Consider the following 16,894-nt stretch of genomic DNA (forward strand, 5'->3'; position numbering starts at 1 on the left):
TAAAGAGTTTCTTAAATTACATACAGACATGAGTCAGACAAACAGTTTATTTCTCACGCAAATAATTATAATGACATAAACATATCTAGCTTTTTAATGGGTTAGACCAGTGAACTGCTTTTCATATGATCAATATATATGTTAATTACAAATGCTATAATCAATATTTTTATCAAATATGACATGATAAAGGGTTATTATTGAGTGGGATCTCTTCTTTTCTCCATCCCCTGTCAGTCATCCCTGTTTTTTGTTGTGATGTTAAGACCCGGTGAGACAGCTGCTGGGTCTAAAATCCATGGTTGCAAACACACCCATGGTCACACGGGCACCCAGTCACACACACACACACACACCTGTCGCTGCCCCTCCTGGTGGAGTTTCATCACTCGCCCGCTGTGTTGTGAAACCCGGCTCACGGGTCTCTCCGTGTCTCCTTGGCCCTCACATCTGCCTCCTTGCGTGGCAACCTAGCGGCCACATGCCTCACGTGGTGTAACATCCACCCCTTGTTTGTTTCTCAAAATAACCCCAGATCAACAGTAGTGCCCATCTGCTGACGGGCGTCTGAAATTTTTGACCCAATGACTTTTGATTTTAAAGAAACGCACATAAACTTCCGCGTAATCCCTCCCAGTCACATAGTTTTCCACAGGAAAGCACTGCCGCCACTCTGCAAGTCACTGATGAGTGAAACTGTTTAATCTGCTTAGCTGTTTCAGATTCTTACTTTGAACTCACTTTCAAACAAGTCAAGTAAAGCATTTTTCCTTTAGAAGATATTATGAGGTCCCATTCTTTTCCCCCCCTCCTGCCAAATAGATTTTCTTGCTGTTATTTCTGCACGTGCGGAAATATGTAATTAAAAAATTAGCTAACAGAAACTTCCTGCCTTTGGTTTCACCTTTAACAGGTGGTGCGAGTGCAGGCTGGCTGACATTTAAAGCTGATCTGACTGAAGAGACACTTTTGCAAAATATTTAAGACGTCCTCCCGTCTCCGGGCAAGCAGGAACCTGTCTGGACATGTAACTGTCCTGTGTGGGCAGCAGTGTGACCGGCGTCACGATGATTCAGACTTAACACGAGATACTCTGACTGCACTTGACCGCATGAGCATGGTTGGATTTACTTTTTATTATTAAAAAAGAGGAAAACAAACATAAAACACAGTAAAAAAAAACATCATCATTGCATGTCCTTAACCACAAAAAGCTCAAAATCACAAATCACTTTCCACCCATGTGATCATGCTGTAATATTATGAACAATATTTCACAGTTTGAGAGTTAATTCAACACGGCAGCAGATCCAGAGAGCGGAACACAACGACGACCTGTGGCCAGCGGTACACAATCCCCGGGATTTCAACGTGACAGGAGCAACCTCGTGATTTACAGCAGGCTGAGAATAGTGAGGTCAGAAAAGGTGAGACAAGGGCTGTTTTTTGTGGATTTGATCATCAACAATTAAAAAAAAAAAAAGAATAGATCTGTTCTTCAAAATCACAATCCAAAGGCTTTTTTTGGCTGAGGGTCAGATGTTCAAGCTATGATTTGGCCCACGTGTGAGAGACGTGTGTCAGGGTCAGAGAGGCGTGATCAAACAGTTTATATGGCAGAGCCCCCTGGGACGTCCACGAGTCCGTCGTGGGGTCGTAGCATTCAAAATTGTCCGAATCCTCCACCTCGTCACGGCCGTTGATGAGACGTCCGCCTGTGATGTAGAGTTTGTTTTTGAGGACGGCGGCGGAGTGGTGCATCCTCCTCTCCTTCAGGTTGGCACACTTGATGAAGCGGTTGGCCTTGGCGTCGTATGCGATTACCCTCCGGGTGTATCCTGTGACGGGGGAGCAATTCATTTGAGAGGGGCGGCACAAGCGTCGCCTTGATGTAACCCTAGAAACCAATCAGCGCTAACGAACCGTACCGCGACTTGAGCACATGCTCATTTATTCTGAACCTACGCACCCCCGATGATGTAGATCTTGTCCTCGATGATGGCGGCTGGAGCCGAGACGTTCTTCACCATCCTGTTGTCCATCTTACACCACATGTTCCTCGCAATGTGATACACCTGCAGAGGGGCAGATGGGGGCCACGGTGAGGGAAAACGAATGAGTTCACGATCAAAGGATAAAAACACTGACACTGATCAAGACTGCCAACCTGGATTATTCTGACTGGGTTCTGCATGGCGTCCTCTCCTCCAAACACGTAGATCCTCTGGTTGGTCGCAGCCACCGCTGGGTGCAGCACAGCCTCGGGCATGGCTGACATGTGCTCCCACTGGTTGAACATACTGTTGAACCTACAGCGCCACCAAAAACCAACATGAGTAAAACTCCCAACATAGCTGGTGTTAAAACCCAATATAATTATGGTCCACCTCACCTCTCTGTGCTGCTGGTCAGTTGCCTGTCGGGTCCGAATCCACCCAGAACAAAGAGGAAGTGCAGGTAGGAGACGCTCTGGTGGGCGAAGCGTGGCACCAGCATGGACTCAGCCGTCCTCCATCGGTTGGTTTTGAGGGAGAGTGTGTAGACGCTTGTGCTAACCTGGGCTTGCTCCGTGTTTGTGGTCAGGCCTCCAAGAACATACAGGACACCGTGGAGGGTGACGCAGGAGGCTTTATACAGGCGGACGGGCAGCTTGGCCAACCGCCGCCACTTCCTGGTCTCCTCATCAAAGATGAGGGCCTCCCTCGATGTCTGCTCGCTGTTCTTCCTTCCTCCTACCACCACCAACATGTCCTGGTAGGCGTAGCGCCTTGGGGCCACCCAGAGAGGCTGGAAGTCAATGGATGTCTCACTGCCGACTGAAAACATCAGACGTCTCACGGAGTCTATGAGCTCAGTGCAGAGGGTGGACGACTGGATCAGAGGGTCATTGGCGATGAATTGAAAGAGGTAGGTGGGATGGATGTAGCGAAGGCGAACCTTCTTGAAGAGGTCGCTGACGGCACCACGTCTGGTTAAAGGATCATGGTGGATCCAAGACAGGAGTGTCTCAAAGACCTGCTCTTCCTGGGCACAGAGGCTGTCATCCTCCAGGTATCCCAGGAGCTCCGGCAAGGAGAGCTCACGCAGATCCTCCGACCCCGAAATATCTGAGAACCTTTTCACGGCCATCTCCTTCGCTTTGTTTCTCAGACTGTCACAGTTCATGATCTCAGAGAGTCTCATCATGCTCAAACAGTTGTCAGGGCTCAGCTGCTCTTGGAGGTAGCTGGAGCAGGCTTCGAAAAGGCGCCCATATTGCAACATGGACGCCGCCTGCATTAGCGGCAGCACGATCTCCATGCTGATGTCGATGAGTCCCGTGTAGACGTAATCGATGATGCTGCTGAGTATGGCCGACGTGACACCCTTCAGGGTGATCTTGGTCTGCCGTCTCTCCATGAAGCTGCTGCAGAACATGGCTCTGAAGTACGGGCTGCTGGAGACCAGGACGTTGCGATGGCAGGGGATCTCTGTGCTGTCGGCGCACAGCGAAACGTCAGTCAGGATCTGCTCCTGTCTCAGCGTGTTGAGCTGCAGCAGCAGGTCCGAGGACTGCTCCTGGTCCTGATACTGGAACACCTTAACAGCAGGTCGCTCCATCCTGGGAAAAGTCAGCTGGAGATGAAAACAAAGTGATGCAAATGTTTCACCTTTGTGTCACCTTTGTGTCACTTAATTATACGCTGATTTTTTTATTTATTCCTATAAATTCCAAATATTTCGAAACATCTCACGCTAAATGTTTCATTCACAGACATCCAAAACACTACAAAAACCTGTTATTGCATATGGACAAAATTCAAAATATTTGAGGGTCCGTCTGATAATTTTAGAAGGTCTTTCAGAAACACCTGCACAATTAGAATCAATTTTCATGTCAAATAATGTTTCTGTAATTGCGTTCCTGCACTGTTTGGGCATTAAAACTGAATCTCATTGATTGCTTTCCCTTCTGTCAATGCAGTGCAGACAGTCACAAATAAACACACCGCTTTAAGCATCACAAATCAACAGCATCATTGTAAAAACAATCCTGCATTTGATTAAATTCAAATCAAAATCTCTCCGGCAGCATGCCGTCGATAGTAACGCTGGTTGTTGAAGAGTCCTTACATGTATCAGCTCTTCTTCTTTTATATTTCAGGGGGTCCAGTTCTGTAGGAGGAAAATTAAAAAAAATAAAAAAATCTTATGTCTTCACATTTTCCTGTACCGTCTTCCTCTTTCCTCCCGTGTTGATGCTGTGTGACTGTATGTTCCAGAGGCTGGCCGACACTTTGTAGACGCATGTTGTGTAGTTTGTTGTTGTGATCTGCTACCGCGAGGCCGTTGTGGACATTCCTCCCGCTAAAAATAGAACCTCTCTTTGGCAACGCTGCTACATGCTCACATGCTATCGACGTCTATCTCAGCCGGTGTTTCTTCCCTTTTCCTCATCGTTCACTTTTAATGTGCACTTACACCCTCACTGAAACACTTTCTCCTGATCTGAAGCGATCTGATGTCTTGTTTTATTTTCTTTAGCATGCATCTTTCTTCACCGTCTCCATCTGGCACGTGATTGCTCACAGCAAAGGCAGCAGTGAAACTTGATAACGCTCAGTTCGTTGGCTGCTCACATGGCTGGCTGAGAACTCAACAGGATTGGGTTACAGCAGAGGCTCACAGCGGCCTGATGAGGTCCGCAGCGACGCTCCAATAGCTCAATGATGCAAATCAAATTCACCACAAAATACATGGTCTTTTCCCTCAGCCGCCGTGCCGAGCGCCTTCTACTCTCCCATTCTCCCAGCTTATTCATCCGTCAAGCAAAAAGCACATTCTGCCTCAACAAATCACCAGCAGATGCTTGTGTTTCCCCACATTCGAGCCTGTTAAGCTCATTTCCATCTCATTTGTCTCATTCGAGCTGGGACAGATTAAGCCCATTCGCTGTAGCACCAGCTTTCATGGAGCACGTCCCACAAGGTGTCAGGGTGCTTGTGTTGTGTCTTTCTTAAGGCTGGAGTAAAATCAAAGGATCACAGCGTGACACACCGCACCAGCGACGTGGGTGTAGCGAAGCAACAAAACACCACTATTCGTCACAGGCATCGATGTGACATGTTTTTCCTCGCAATCAAGCTTGTTTTCAGAGCTCAGAGTATCAGACATAAATAGTTGCTAGTTCCCACTTACCACATCATATCATCGTATCATTTTGCAATGTTCTTTGGAAGTACATCCATGTCTATATCATATTTTGTTATTCTTTTCTTTTTATAAAATCTGTTTTTGTGTGCCGGGGTGGCTACAGAATATCTGAGGGTCCCTTTTGGGAAGCATGAATTGCTTAAATCACACCTTCAATAAGTCAGGCAAAAGTTGTTATGATTTGTTAGAATATTTTTAGTAAATAAAGTAGGTATAAATACTTGTAACACAGTCATAGTGCAGTAATTACACGCAGTGACAGGAGATTGATGTTAAGCAGCGCCATCTAGTGTTTGCCACCACACATAGACAATTTGGGATCATTTGACGGACTCTTTTTTTAAATTATGATGATATCAAATATAATGTAAAGATTTGCTTTGCACAGACATACATTCTTTAAAAGCGTACACACTAATATACAAGTGTTTTACACATAATTCACTGTAATTTGGCAGCAGTGAGGTCACACAAATCTTTGCAATCATATTGGAGCTCGCTTGGAACCATAGGAAAAAAACAGGAGGCAAGCTGATGCTCTTTCGTAGGACCGTAATCTCACTTATCTGTGCCGAGGACAAACACGTAGTCTGAACACAATCAGGGTCCTGATTGCATCTTCTAAAGTTTAGATCAATGTCTGCTGTTCTCCGTCCCCCACCTTGACAAAGCAGACTCGTCAATGTCTGCCTCCAGGCTACACTTATATTATTACAAGTTTTGGGTTTGGAACACGCTTTGCAGCAGGGTAGGTTAAGACAACAAATTACTGGCGTGCAGCCTGCTGCCACCACCCCTCCACCCACCACAGTAGTTTGTCTTCATATTACCAAATGATTGTCTTCCTATAAGTACACAGAGCTGGGGGTGTTGATTTCACTGATAAGCTTGTGTGTGTGCGTGTGTGTGTGTGTGTGTGTGTGTGTGTGTGTGTGTGTGTGTGTGTGATAATATCATGTGGACATCTGATTGTTTCTTCTTTATACATCATGTTTACTGTACTTTAAAATTCCATGCTTTTCCCCCTTTAGTCTGTTGACAAAGATCTGAGTAGAATTGAAATTATTTAAAAGCATCAAACGAACCTGAGCTAAGGTAAACACAGAACGATAAAGAAAAGGGAAGCACTCATCCTTGCACAAAGCCCAGATAATGATTCCCCTTCATCTGTGTTTGCTTTTTATGAAATCACAGTGAAAATAGATGACAGTCTCTCAGTCAGCTTCAGAACTGATACCAATGCAGCACACGGTGATGTTTTTATCTCCGACCGCCTCTTTGGGTAATCACAGGTCATTCTAATGTTTGGTCTGCAGCGTAGATGTTGGCCATTCTTTTTGCTCCTGTCTGTTTAGGTAACCTGCCCTGGAGCCGACACTGATTCAGCGCCTCGCCAACCTTGTTCGGACTTATAGCCCGAACGGGCCTGACAGCAGCCTCAGGGGAAACCACTGTCACCATCGCTGTGATTAGTGTAGCAGGAGTTGTAGCATTTTAGCTAATCTTTTGCCTGAACACAATATTCGTAGACGCGCTTTCTGTTTTTGTTTTAAATATCGAGTCCTACTGGGTGCTGGGAAGCAGCTACAACGTGTTTTCTGCAGGAACATTTCAACTTGTTGCTGATTATGCCTTCCATTGGAGATATGCCTCCAATTTGTTCCATTGCAGCCTCTCCGCCAAGCTTGTGGACATCTATATTTTCACCACTGGGTGTCACCAAATCTGACACAGTGGATTGTTCCGTTTAAAACTTGTAAATGCAATGCAAATGTGTTTCTTTTGAGGGAGACCAGCGCCGGCCCTGCTTCTCAGACAAACCTTGCACAAATTGGGCTCAATGCATGCAAATCACAAACACAAATTAAGACAAAGTCCTGTGGCAGATCGTAGAGAAGAAAAGCCAAAAATAAAGAATATTCCTCGACTGCGCATTCCAGTGTGCTCTTTACGATGGAAGCTACGTGCTAAGCTAACTTTTGTTACTGTTGTTAGTACAGCCTCAGTTCTTAATGCAGGTGCTGGTGCGATTGTTGTTTTTAAGAAAACAGATGGAGACGGTGATGAGAAACCCATTTCGGTGTTCCCACAGAGACCTGTTGCATCCACTAGGTGTCAGGCCAATGTTTTGCAAATTTCAGGCTGATGAAGCTCCAGCTTTGTCCCCTGTGACTTCCAAGAAAACTATGAAGTAAATGTGTAAACAGAAACTGGAGAGATAAGGATTGCCTCTATTATTTCGGCCATTTTAGTCATGAATATTTCCATGAATGCAAAGACGAAAAAGAAGCATAGGTATTTGCTAAAACACAAACATACAAAGCAATTTAGCGCGATTTAGACGATAGCCTCTCGAATCCACAAGGGAGGGCGATGCTTTTAGGCACGACGCAGCAGACATTTGAGAGCGGGGTAATCTGGCGCTGATGGAAAGATGTCCACGGGTAAATCAACAAAGGTTTAGAGGGACACGGAGGAGCGAGGAGACGGTGGGGGAGTGAGACTCAGAGAGGGCTGAGGGGGTTTGTGGTGGGAATGTATGTGTTCAAGCAGCAATGTGGTCTTAGAGGGCTTACAGTTAGCTGCTTAAGATTCTTCTGATGAAACTAACACATGCGGGTCAGGATTTCTTTTAAGGGGGAGAAAAAGAAAGAGCTTTGGTGAAAAAAAGAAATGTGGAAATGGAAGAAAATCCATTGTATGTACTCATTGTGCCCTCCGGTGTGGCCTTGCCAAGGTTCCTTTGTTGTTGACATGGCGATCATGCAGCCCTCAGAACTGTGCAACATGGCATGTAAGAGCGCTTTATCCTGCTCTAATAGAGTCGGAGACACACGGCGCGAAACTGGGGTGGTTGGGGGGGTGTTGGATGAAGGATGTTGATGGTGTGTGCAGCAGATATTGATATTCCACGTACGGCAGAAGCTGAAGCCAGTGTCTTCAAAGTGTCGGGAGATGGTGAATTAGGAGTAAGAAAGAGGCAGAGAGAAAAAAATCTATTAAGGTTTCTACAACAGGCAGGCAGGCAGGCAGACAGGCAGACAGGCAGGCAGGCAGGCAGGCAGGCAGGCAGACAGACAGACAGACAGACAGACAGACAGACAGACAGACAGACAGACAGACAGACAGGGGCAGGCCGGCAGGCAGGCAGGCAGGCAGGCAGGCAGACAGATGGGTAAAAAGTGGGAGAGGGAGAGGAAAAGTGTGGAAATCACATGTTTCCCAACCATTGGCCATTTTAACATTGCGGACCCATCGATAAAGATAAAAGTGTTACAAAAGAGACAGCATGCTGCCGTTTCTGCCATTAAACTGGAAACCATAAGTCACCAGCCATCACCATCGCCATCTATGTAAAAACTGAGCGAAGGTGACAGCAGCTGAAGTGTAATTAAAATCCAGTACAGGGTGAACTGCGCTGCTGTAAATGCTGCACTTTTCCCCTCCTTTACCACATATTTGACATAGTTTATTAAAAGCTCTGGAGGACCTGGATGTTTCCTTCCTTCCTTAAAATGGTGAACAAACATTGGACCCATGGAAACAAGCCATTGCAAATAAAGGCTGTTTTTGCCTCGCAGGGTCACATTATGACCTCCTTGTGTTTACAGCTACCCTGAAACTCACTGTGATGCTTTTGAACTGGTATTTTTAGGTATTAAACCATGAGTGCAGAGTTTTGTGGTACCGACCTAGAAGCTTCAGGCGTAATGTCTCACTGACCTCAGGACAGTGTGGCTCGCTCCCCCAGGTGAAGGTGACCAGAAGGGGATAAATATTGCTGCTTTGTGATGTTGAACTTTGGTTTTGTTGTTATAAAATACCATTGGTTCAGATCCCCATTATCTCACCTCCTCACATGGCCCACCTTGCCCTCCGGATTCTTCAGGGTTTCACAATGTTCATGACAACCTCCCCCTCTTCTCAGCCTCCCCAGCTCTTCCTGGAAATCTTTTGCTCCTCTTCACCTCCCTCCCTCCTCTCGCTCTCTCGCCGCCATGGCCTTCACACACATTTTTGAACACCAGCCACGGAAAGCAATTTGGCTGCAGATAATGCAGGTTAGGATTATAGTTATTCTTGAGTCTATTCTTACCTTAGATGATCATTTTGCTGGGCCAGACCAATGCCTGCCTCCATATGCTTTATTTAAAAGGAACACCTGAAGATAATCTAACTGAATGCTCCATTCCAATCACAGAAGAATGTCTCCTTCTTGTTGAAGTACTCTGGTCCAAAACTTGTCTCAGATATGTGTTTCTGTATCTTCCAGTTCCAGCAGCTCCCATTTTTCCAGCTGATAATCACAGGAGCTGTTAGATAGTGAGGTTTGGGTTAATTACGGTTAGAACATAAAAAAAATCATCATCAAGCATCACATTTCCGTTGTAATTTAAATAATCTGGGGGGAAGTTGTGTTCGTCACATCAGGACCTCTTTCAAGGGATTAAGGGTGGGCTGTTCAGTTTGAAGATCAGAACATCTCTTCCTTTAGCAGCGTTGAATCCACCCCTACTGCCTTTGTGTTCAAATCCAGCTCCCCTTTGACCTTTGACCCGGCGTTCCCCTCTGACCCCTATAGCTGTGAACTGGATGTCGGATTTATGAAGAACAAATTGCTGGGATTTATTCCGCCTAGCGTGGCTAAACAACAACAGCAATGTTGATGCTGAGTCAGCTCTGACCTCGACCTGCTGTGGGAAAGAGAGCATTTGTGGATAAAGATAGAGCTTTGGAAGCCTTTCAGTGAGGATGTGTCTCACACTGGACATAAATAGTAGACAGGATTCTGCTGATGTGCACGGGAAACCTAGGGAAAATATTGACAATCTCAGTGAGGCTTTTGTCGTAAAGGAAAGCCTGGAGAAGAATATTGAATTTGTTCAAGAGAAAACTGGCTGTAAATAAAGAGCAGAGACACTGAACTGAACAAAGGAAATTGAAATCATTTAATTATTAGATTATTAATTAATAGATAGTATTGTATTTAAACTGTGGATTTATCCATGCTTAAGGAGATCCTGAATCCAGTGAAGGGTGACATACCCTGGGCTTATCCATCCAATATATCTTGTCTTCTTTCTCCAAATGATCGCTGTCCTCGTGTCAGGTTAATAGGTAGGCAGAGGACTGCTGTTCCACTCAATTTTCCACGGTTAAATTAAAACAAATGTGAGCGCAGGGGAAACCAGTTTTATGGAAAAGAATCACTCAGTCAAGATTGCAACTCATGCTCGTGCACCGCTGCCAGCCCGAAGCTGTGCACACCTCTGCAGAGCTCCGAATATTGAGTAAAGACACGGTAGGCTCAGAGGAAATAGCTTTTTTACGCACCCATGGTAGCGCCGTAGACTGAGGCTCCAGCTTTGGTTAGTGAAACGTAATAAGAGCTATCAGAAAACACTCATGCAAATATTAGCGCCCTGATGGAGGGATGAGATTAAGATTCTGACCAATCATGCAGCCGAAAGAGACCCGCAGAGAAGCTCAGCTTCAATGCACCAGTCGCACGCATCGTACACGGTTCCCTCACGGTGATGTGATGAACAGCTGATGTTCCTCGCCAAGAACGCCAGGAGCTACCGTGCACGGAGCGAGGCCCCGCACATCTTTCTAAATTTGATACATGAAAGTGGTTGACATTAATGAATCTCCGTCTTCTTCGGGGTGACAGAGTAGCTAAATGTAGTTGGCTTAATCCACCCACTCCCGGTCTGGGTGCCAACCGTCTGGCGTTGAAGTCAGATCCACCATCACACGGTATTTCATGCTTTTCCCTACGCAGCAGCCATTTCTGGCTTCATTCACTATTGTTGCTGTGTTTCAGTCAGTGTCTTGATGTGGAAATCAGCAGAATGAACGAGATTTTGTGACGTTTCCTCTTACCCTCAAATTAAAATTAAAGCTCGACCCTGTTTCAATTTTACACAGAAGACTGATGCAACAGATCTGTCCAGTAAGAAAAACATTGTGACCGGCAGCCCATTTCCACAGCTTGATTACGATTTTCCAGCTGAGAGTTCTCATGTGGCGCCTCAGGTCCAGACCTTTGTTTCATTATTCAGAATAAAGGGAAAACCAGCATGACCAAGTGAGACGTCCAACAATCTGAACACCTGCCGACTCTCTCTCTCTCTCTCTCTCTTGCTCAGCCCATTCTCACAAGCCTGTAATCCAGCGATTAGTTGTCCAGGCAACAGCCCAGGCTGCGGTTCCGCCACGTGAACAGTACTGCCGGGTCAAGACGAAGGTGCCTAGAGGGTGTGATGCCAATTACCCACTGGGCCTCCACCAGAGGGTTCAGGACAGGGATGGCGCAACGCCTCGAGTTTACAAGGTCTTGATGTTCACACAAATGAATGAAAGTTGTTGCAGTTTGTTTTGAACCGTGGCAGATCTTGTTGCCACCTTTGCGGGTTTCCATGGTATTTTTCGCTCATCTGGAGCACGAGCACATAAATATTTCACAGAAACAGTAAACTGTCATGTTTTACAGCTTGATGCGTAAACCGAAACTGCAAAAGAGCGGCATATTTCTGACTCCGGTTCACAGAAATGGAGCCGTTTATGAGGTGCTTAAGTGGTGCAGAAGCAGAATGAGGACATGTAAAAAGTTTAGTTGTAAAAACGACGAGAAAAAAACAAATTGCCACGAATTCTCTGCTGTTTATCGTTGCCTTCTTACCTCTCAGGCCTTTCATAACCTTGTGTGCTGCAACTCTAAAGCTCATAATCTGGAAAAGTTGTGTGAAGGCTGGCAGACATAATACCTTCATTCAAGGAGTCAGAAGCGTGTTGAACAATAGCAGAGAATATATTTCCTCCAAAACACTAAATAATTCAAGTTTTCCGATACTATGATTGCAAATGGCGCCGATTCTCTTATTATTCAAGTGAAATCGCAGCATGAGCACAAAAAGCAGATTATCGTTGTGTCGAGGAGTTTATGTCTTTTAACAAAAAATCGAAGCAGTTTTAAAAGTAATCCAACAAAGTAGATTCCATCGGCACCACAATCGCGTTTGGCATTTGATGGAGGGAAAACTGTCCGTTTCTGAAAAGGTCTCGACTTTGCTCCAATTTTCTTCCCAGTCATTTTCACTTGCTGTCAGACCCACGTCTGCCCGTCTATCCGTCCGTCCGTCTGTCTGTCTGTCTGTCTGTCTGTCTGTCTGCCTGCCTGCCTGCCTGCCTGCCTGCCTGCCTGTCTGTCTGTCTGTCTGTCTGTCTGTCTGTCTGTCTGTCTGTCTGTCTGTCTGCCTGCCTGCCTGCCTGCCTGCCTGCCTGCCTGTCTGTCTGTCTGTCTGTCTGTCTGTCTGTCTGTCTGTCTGTCTGTCTGTCTGCCTGCCTGCCTGCCTGCCTGCCTGATTGTCTGTCTGTCTGTCTGCCTGCCTGTCTGTCTGCCTGCCTGCCTGCCTGCCTGATTGTCTGTCTGTCTGTCTGTCTGTCTGTCTGTCTGTCTGTCTGTCTGTCTGTCGCGGCAGGCTAAATGTTCTGCTTTGTGGTTCGGAATGAAATGGACGTTCGGCCTTTCTGATAGAAATTTCGAGCTGCCATGGACACGGATGGTGTTTCATCTCCCCCTTCGGGGTTGTTTATGGACTATTTCCCTCCAACAGAGCGGTGTGAACCCAAATGGCAATCTGTCATTGGTAAAAGGCTGTAATCACAGCCGTGCAATTTTTGATGAAAAGAGGAGCCATAATTGGTTGATTTTCAGAGAGCAGGTCCTATTGAGCACCATAAATGTTGCACTTGTGGATCAGGATATAACAAAATACATTCTGACAGCACAACAGCAACACAGATGATCTAAACCCCTCTTGTGAGGACCTGGGCTGCCAGATTCTCTCTGAAATGCTGAATTCAGCCTCCTCTGTCTCATTTCCAGCGGCAGGATGTGAAATCTCTCCCACTTATTTGATCGCTTTCCCTCTCACTTTGTCCGTCTCACTGTTCCCGCACTGCGTACCGGGGCTGTAATTGCTTGTCTTGACCTGAAAAAGCCTCCCCGAGATAATCCTCACGCAGACGAGCGAGGGAGCCGCGTAAGGAATTGGCTGAAGGGAGAGTGACTGTTGGAAAATTCTTTGCGACGTGGTTGCCTCTTCTTTGGCTTTGCGCCGACGGGGGAGGGAGGGCGGCGTGGCGCGCCGTGTCGGGAGGCTGGGATCACGAGGGGTGGGACAGAACGCGAGACCAGACGCAAGAGCCGCGGCCTTAATGCACACACAATGTCACATCAATGAGGCCCGGCCAAGACAAGTTTGGAATGGATTTAGCTTCCCGCCGTGGGTTCTCCAACCTAATTTTCCACTGCTGCCGTTTATTTGGTCTCTTTATTTGTCCTCCCGTCTTCGATAATCTGCTCGTGTGACTGTGCAACTTTTATGAACGCTTCCTCAGAGCCAAGAGAGGTACAGTTTGTTGCTAAGCATCCCTCACAAGCGCCACTGCTACGCTGACATTGTTTCCACAGGCCTGAGCACAGACAGTCAGTGGGAGGAGATGCATCGCAGGGTCAGTGGAGCAGGAGGCCCAAGGAGCGGAGACACTAACAATGTGTTTGCCAGTGAAGAGGCCTAAAAAGTGAGTCATGCTGACTCATGAATGGGTATGTATTCAAAACAGTGCTCACAAAAGAAACAGTTCTTCATTATACAGTGACTCCTGTGTGCATTCTGTTATTACGGTATTCATGCAAATGAGTCATGCCCCACATCCGACCCCAGCTGCAGACCTTGCTACATACAGCGTTAAAAAAAAAAAGAAAGAACGTGCATTCTCTGTTGTAACTGAAGCCAAGGAGGAAGTTTCCAAGCTCTTTGATCACAGGAAGTTCATCTTTAAAGAACAGCGTTGCTAGAAAATACCAATTTGCAGGTGTGATCTCATAAATCTTCCCCTAAATGTTGACGAAGTCTTTGAATAAACTCCAAAATCTGTCAGTAACAGAGCACCATTCAACCAAATGGGCTAATTTTCATCAGTTATTTTATAACAGCAACGCTCCCTGATGCCCTCGTGCAAAGTGGGTGGCACAGTCTGGGTGGGCGACACCAGCATTGCAAACTCCTGCCTCCAGTCCACTGCTCGGTTGAACAGTGGAGCTTAGAAAGAAAACAGGGCTAATTATTGCACACATCCTCACCCAATGCCTATCCCTTCCTTCCCCGAAGCTTCCCACCTCCCTTCCTCTCATTACGACAAGTCGGGGGAAGCCAGCCTGAATACTGATGCACTGTTAAGCATTCTTAATTGAACTTGAGGATTCCTAATGTGCCATCATTCAAACGCTCGGCCTTGGTGCTCCAGGCTGCCTGTGCGCTACAATTATTTTGTCTTCTTCCAGGGCATGTCCATTCCGCTTTTGTTGAGAGGGAGGAGGTGGCGCATTTCGAATGCACAGCCACCAAGGGAAAAGGCCAGAGTCTTTTATAAAAAGGAAAGAACAAAAGTGTTCACTTGGTGCCAGCAGGCAGTTTCATCACCGGCCTCCAGAGGAAGAAGAGGGGAAATTGGGAAAGAGAGAGAATTGATGCAATGGGTGAGAAAGTTATTGGTCTAGATGGGGGTAGTGTGACACCAGTAGCATCCCAAGCAAGGCCACAAATTAGCCAGGCAAGAGGAAGTGCGGAATGGGAGCTGACAGCCGGGGCCACGAGCTCAATGCCACCAGGGGATTAGCAAGGTTTCAAGATCTGACACGGAGGGGATGAGCGTCACGGTTAGAATAAAGAGCAAGCCGGGGATTAGAGAGCTCCCCGACACTCCAGCAACACTCATAAAGAGTTTTAATGCCCATAGATATAATTATTAAACGAGCAGAGGAATTTGGAGCCTTCCTGCCTGACCCATGTCCCCCTCCAAAACTGCCACAGATTCTTAATGATCGTACATTCTACTTCCTACGCTGAGATTAAAAGTCCATGTAAAGGAGCCCGAAGGGGCCCCTATGTGTTGATCGCCCTGCAAAGCCCACCGTACACGAGACAGGGGGGGCCCTGTGTGTGTGTGCGTGCGTTCAATTCCCGCCACCCTCTGCAGATCAGGCCTGAATTATTCATCCTAAAGTCGTGGTGAAAATGCCAAACATATATTTGAATATTTGCAGGCTTTTGTGTGCATGTGCTGGTGCAGCAAGATAGTATTCAGAGTGGAGTGCATGTGGGGGTGCTGCTGGAGTACATGTAGGTATCGAATTTGGCATTCAGGAGCCAGTGAGGGGTGATTTGTGGGGCAATAAGGCTTGTTTCCTAAACAGGAAACCGCTTGGTTTTCTTCTCATAAACACACGGTGCCATCAGGCTGTCAGCATGAAACGATAGTGATTTGGTGCCTTGATAACCTTCGTTTTTGTTGAGTATTACACAGAAAAAAGGTGGCTAAGGCTAATCACGTAAGGCGATTCTTCCGCCCCACATGGAAGGGACAATCAGAGACTTTTAACATGCATCACCATGAACTTTTCGCAAGAGTGCCGTCGCCTCAGTACGCCGCAGGACAGGAAGTACTGCGGTGATAAGGCTGCCTGCTATTTAGAAACATGGAGTTTTTCATCTCTGCTAATGGCGGCATTATCTGTACGGAGTTAACTACTTGTTTCACTGCAGCGGATCAGGAACGCAGCTGGATTTGCTGCAGGGCCGGAATGCTCTTTGATGAACTTCAGTTAAAGTTTAATGAAGGCAAATTTGTGTCCACAGTCAGGCAGCGAGACCTGGGTTCGCTCCTGTGAATCTCGGTACGTGAGCTGGGGCCCAGTTAGTGTTGTGTGTGTGTGTCTGCTCACTTACATAGACAAGCTCATCTGTTTTGTCACATCCCTGAAAATAGAAAGATGTGTTTATGCTCATTTTCCTCTTCACAGCAGAGACGTCCCCTCAGCACAAGACTCACATCCAAGCTGTTCTTGCTCTGTTTTTCCCACTGCAAGCGACCACACCTCATCCTGTCCTTGTCCTCACTTCCCAGGAAGGAAGTTAATGTCTGTGCCCCTTTATTTGATCATGGCTGAGCCAGAGTCTGCTGACAGATGTGTAAGAAATGTTTAAAAATGCAGATTTGTATCACTGCAGACCAAATCTGCTGTATACAATTAGGTATAAATCAGCTAAATTGATATTTATTGCAATATGTGCCGCACATCATGCCTTGAAACAAGTTAAATATGATGACAAAATAAAGGTATAAACATTTTCCCCACCCCCTAATGGAAGACCACAGTAAGAAAATAGGCCTTCATATTAACAACATCTGATTTGTCAAAGAAACGGCCGCTTTGTTGATATTGAATCTCCTGATCGGGGAGCGAGGCAGTAGGGCGGCTTTAGAGCAAGCAGTCAGGCCTGTCAGTGCTGAGTGGTGCTCATTACTGCCTCCAATTTTAATGTTGATATTAAAACATTCTTAACAGTATTTCTGATTGATGAGTTTTCCCAGAGTGTTTACACCCGTGCAGTAGGCCCACACAAAGGAGGCAGTAATACATCTTTGCAATTAGTCTCATAATTCTAAGGCGATTTGTAATTATATTAGCATCCAAAGCACCCCAGCAGTCACATTTACACAGCACTAACACAGTCAGAGGTCCGTGTGTACCAATGCACTGAGCAAAGGTTGAGTTTGCTAAGATTGTGTACATGTGCGTGTGCAGGAAGTGTATAACCTGTATAACCTTTTCCTTCCATTGGGCATCAGC

The 16,894-nt window shown here is 46.3% G+C and overlaps 1 protein-coding gene and 1 long non-coding RNA gene across 5 annotated transcripts; one reads left to right on the plus strand and one right to left on the minus strand.

The window, feature by feature from the left end:
* Positions 1-1,116: 1,116 nt before the first annotated feature.
* klhl38b (kelch-like family member 38b) lies at positions 1,117-4,580 on the minus strand. Of its 4 annotated transcripts, none has more exons than XM_029839417.1 (5): positions 4,114-4,580; positions 2,393-3,601; positions 2,168-2,309; positions 1,970-2,075; positions 1,117-1,838 (listed from the first exon to the last, which is right to left on the minus strand). In XM_029839417.1, coding segments are annotated over exons 1-5 (1,749 nt in total). In that variant the 5' UTR covers positions 4,116-4,580; the 3' UTR covers positions 1,117-1,548. The 4 variants fall into 4 exon arrangements, with proteins under 4 accessions (XP_029695277.1, XP_029695278.1, XP_029695276.1 ...); XM_029839418.1 differs by having other exon boundaries at positions 2,393-3,615; XM_029839416.1 differs by lacking the exon at positions 4,114-4,580 and adding an exon at positions 3,990-4,109 and having other exon boundaries at positions 2,393-3,615.
* A 6,826-nt stretch (positions 4,581-11,406) lies between these two features.
* LOC115250336 (uncharacterized) lies at positions 11,407-16,200 on the plus strand. Its single transcript, XR_003888921.1, has 3 exons — positions 11,407-11,530; positions 13,673-13,807; positions 16,064-16,200. It is a non-coding gene; the product is annotated as an uncharacterized lncRNA (long non-coding RNA).
* Positions 16,201-16,894: the final 694 nt, after the last annotated feature.

The sequence above is a fragment of the Takifugu rubripes genome, chromosome 7, assembly GCF_901000725.2.
Source record: "Takifugu rubripes chromosome 7, fTakRub1.2, whole genome shotgun sequence".
NCBI lineage: Eukaryota > Metazoa > Chordata > Actinopteri > Tetraodontiformes > Tetraodontidae > Takifugu > Takifugu rubripes.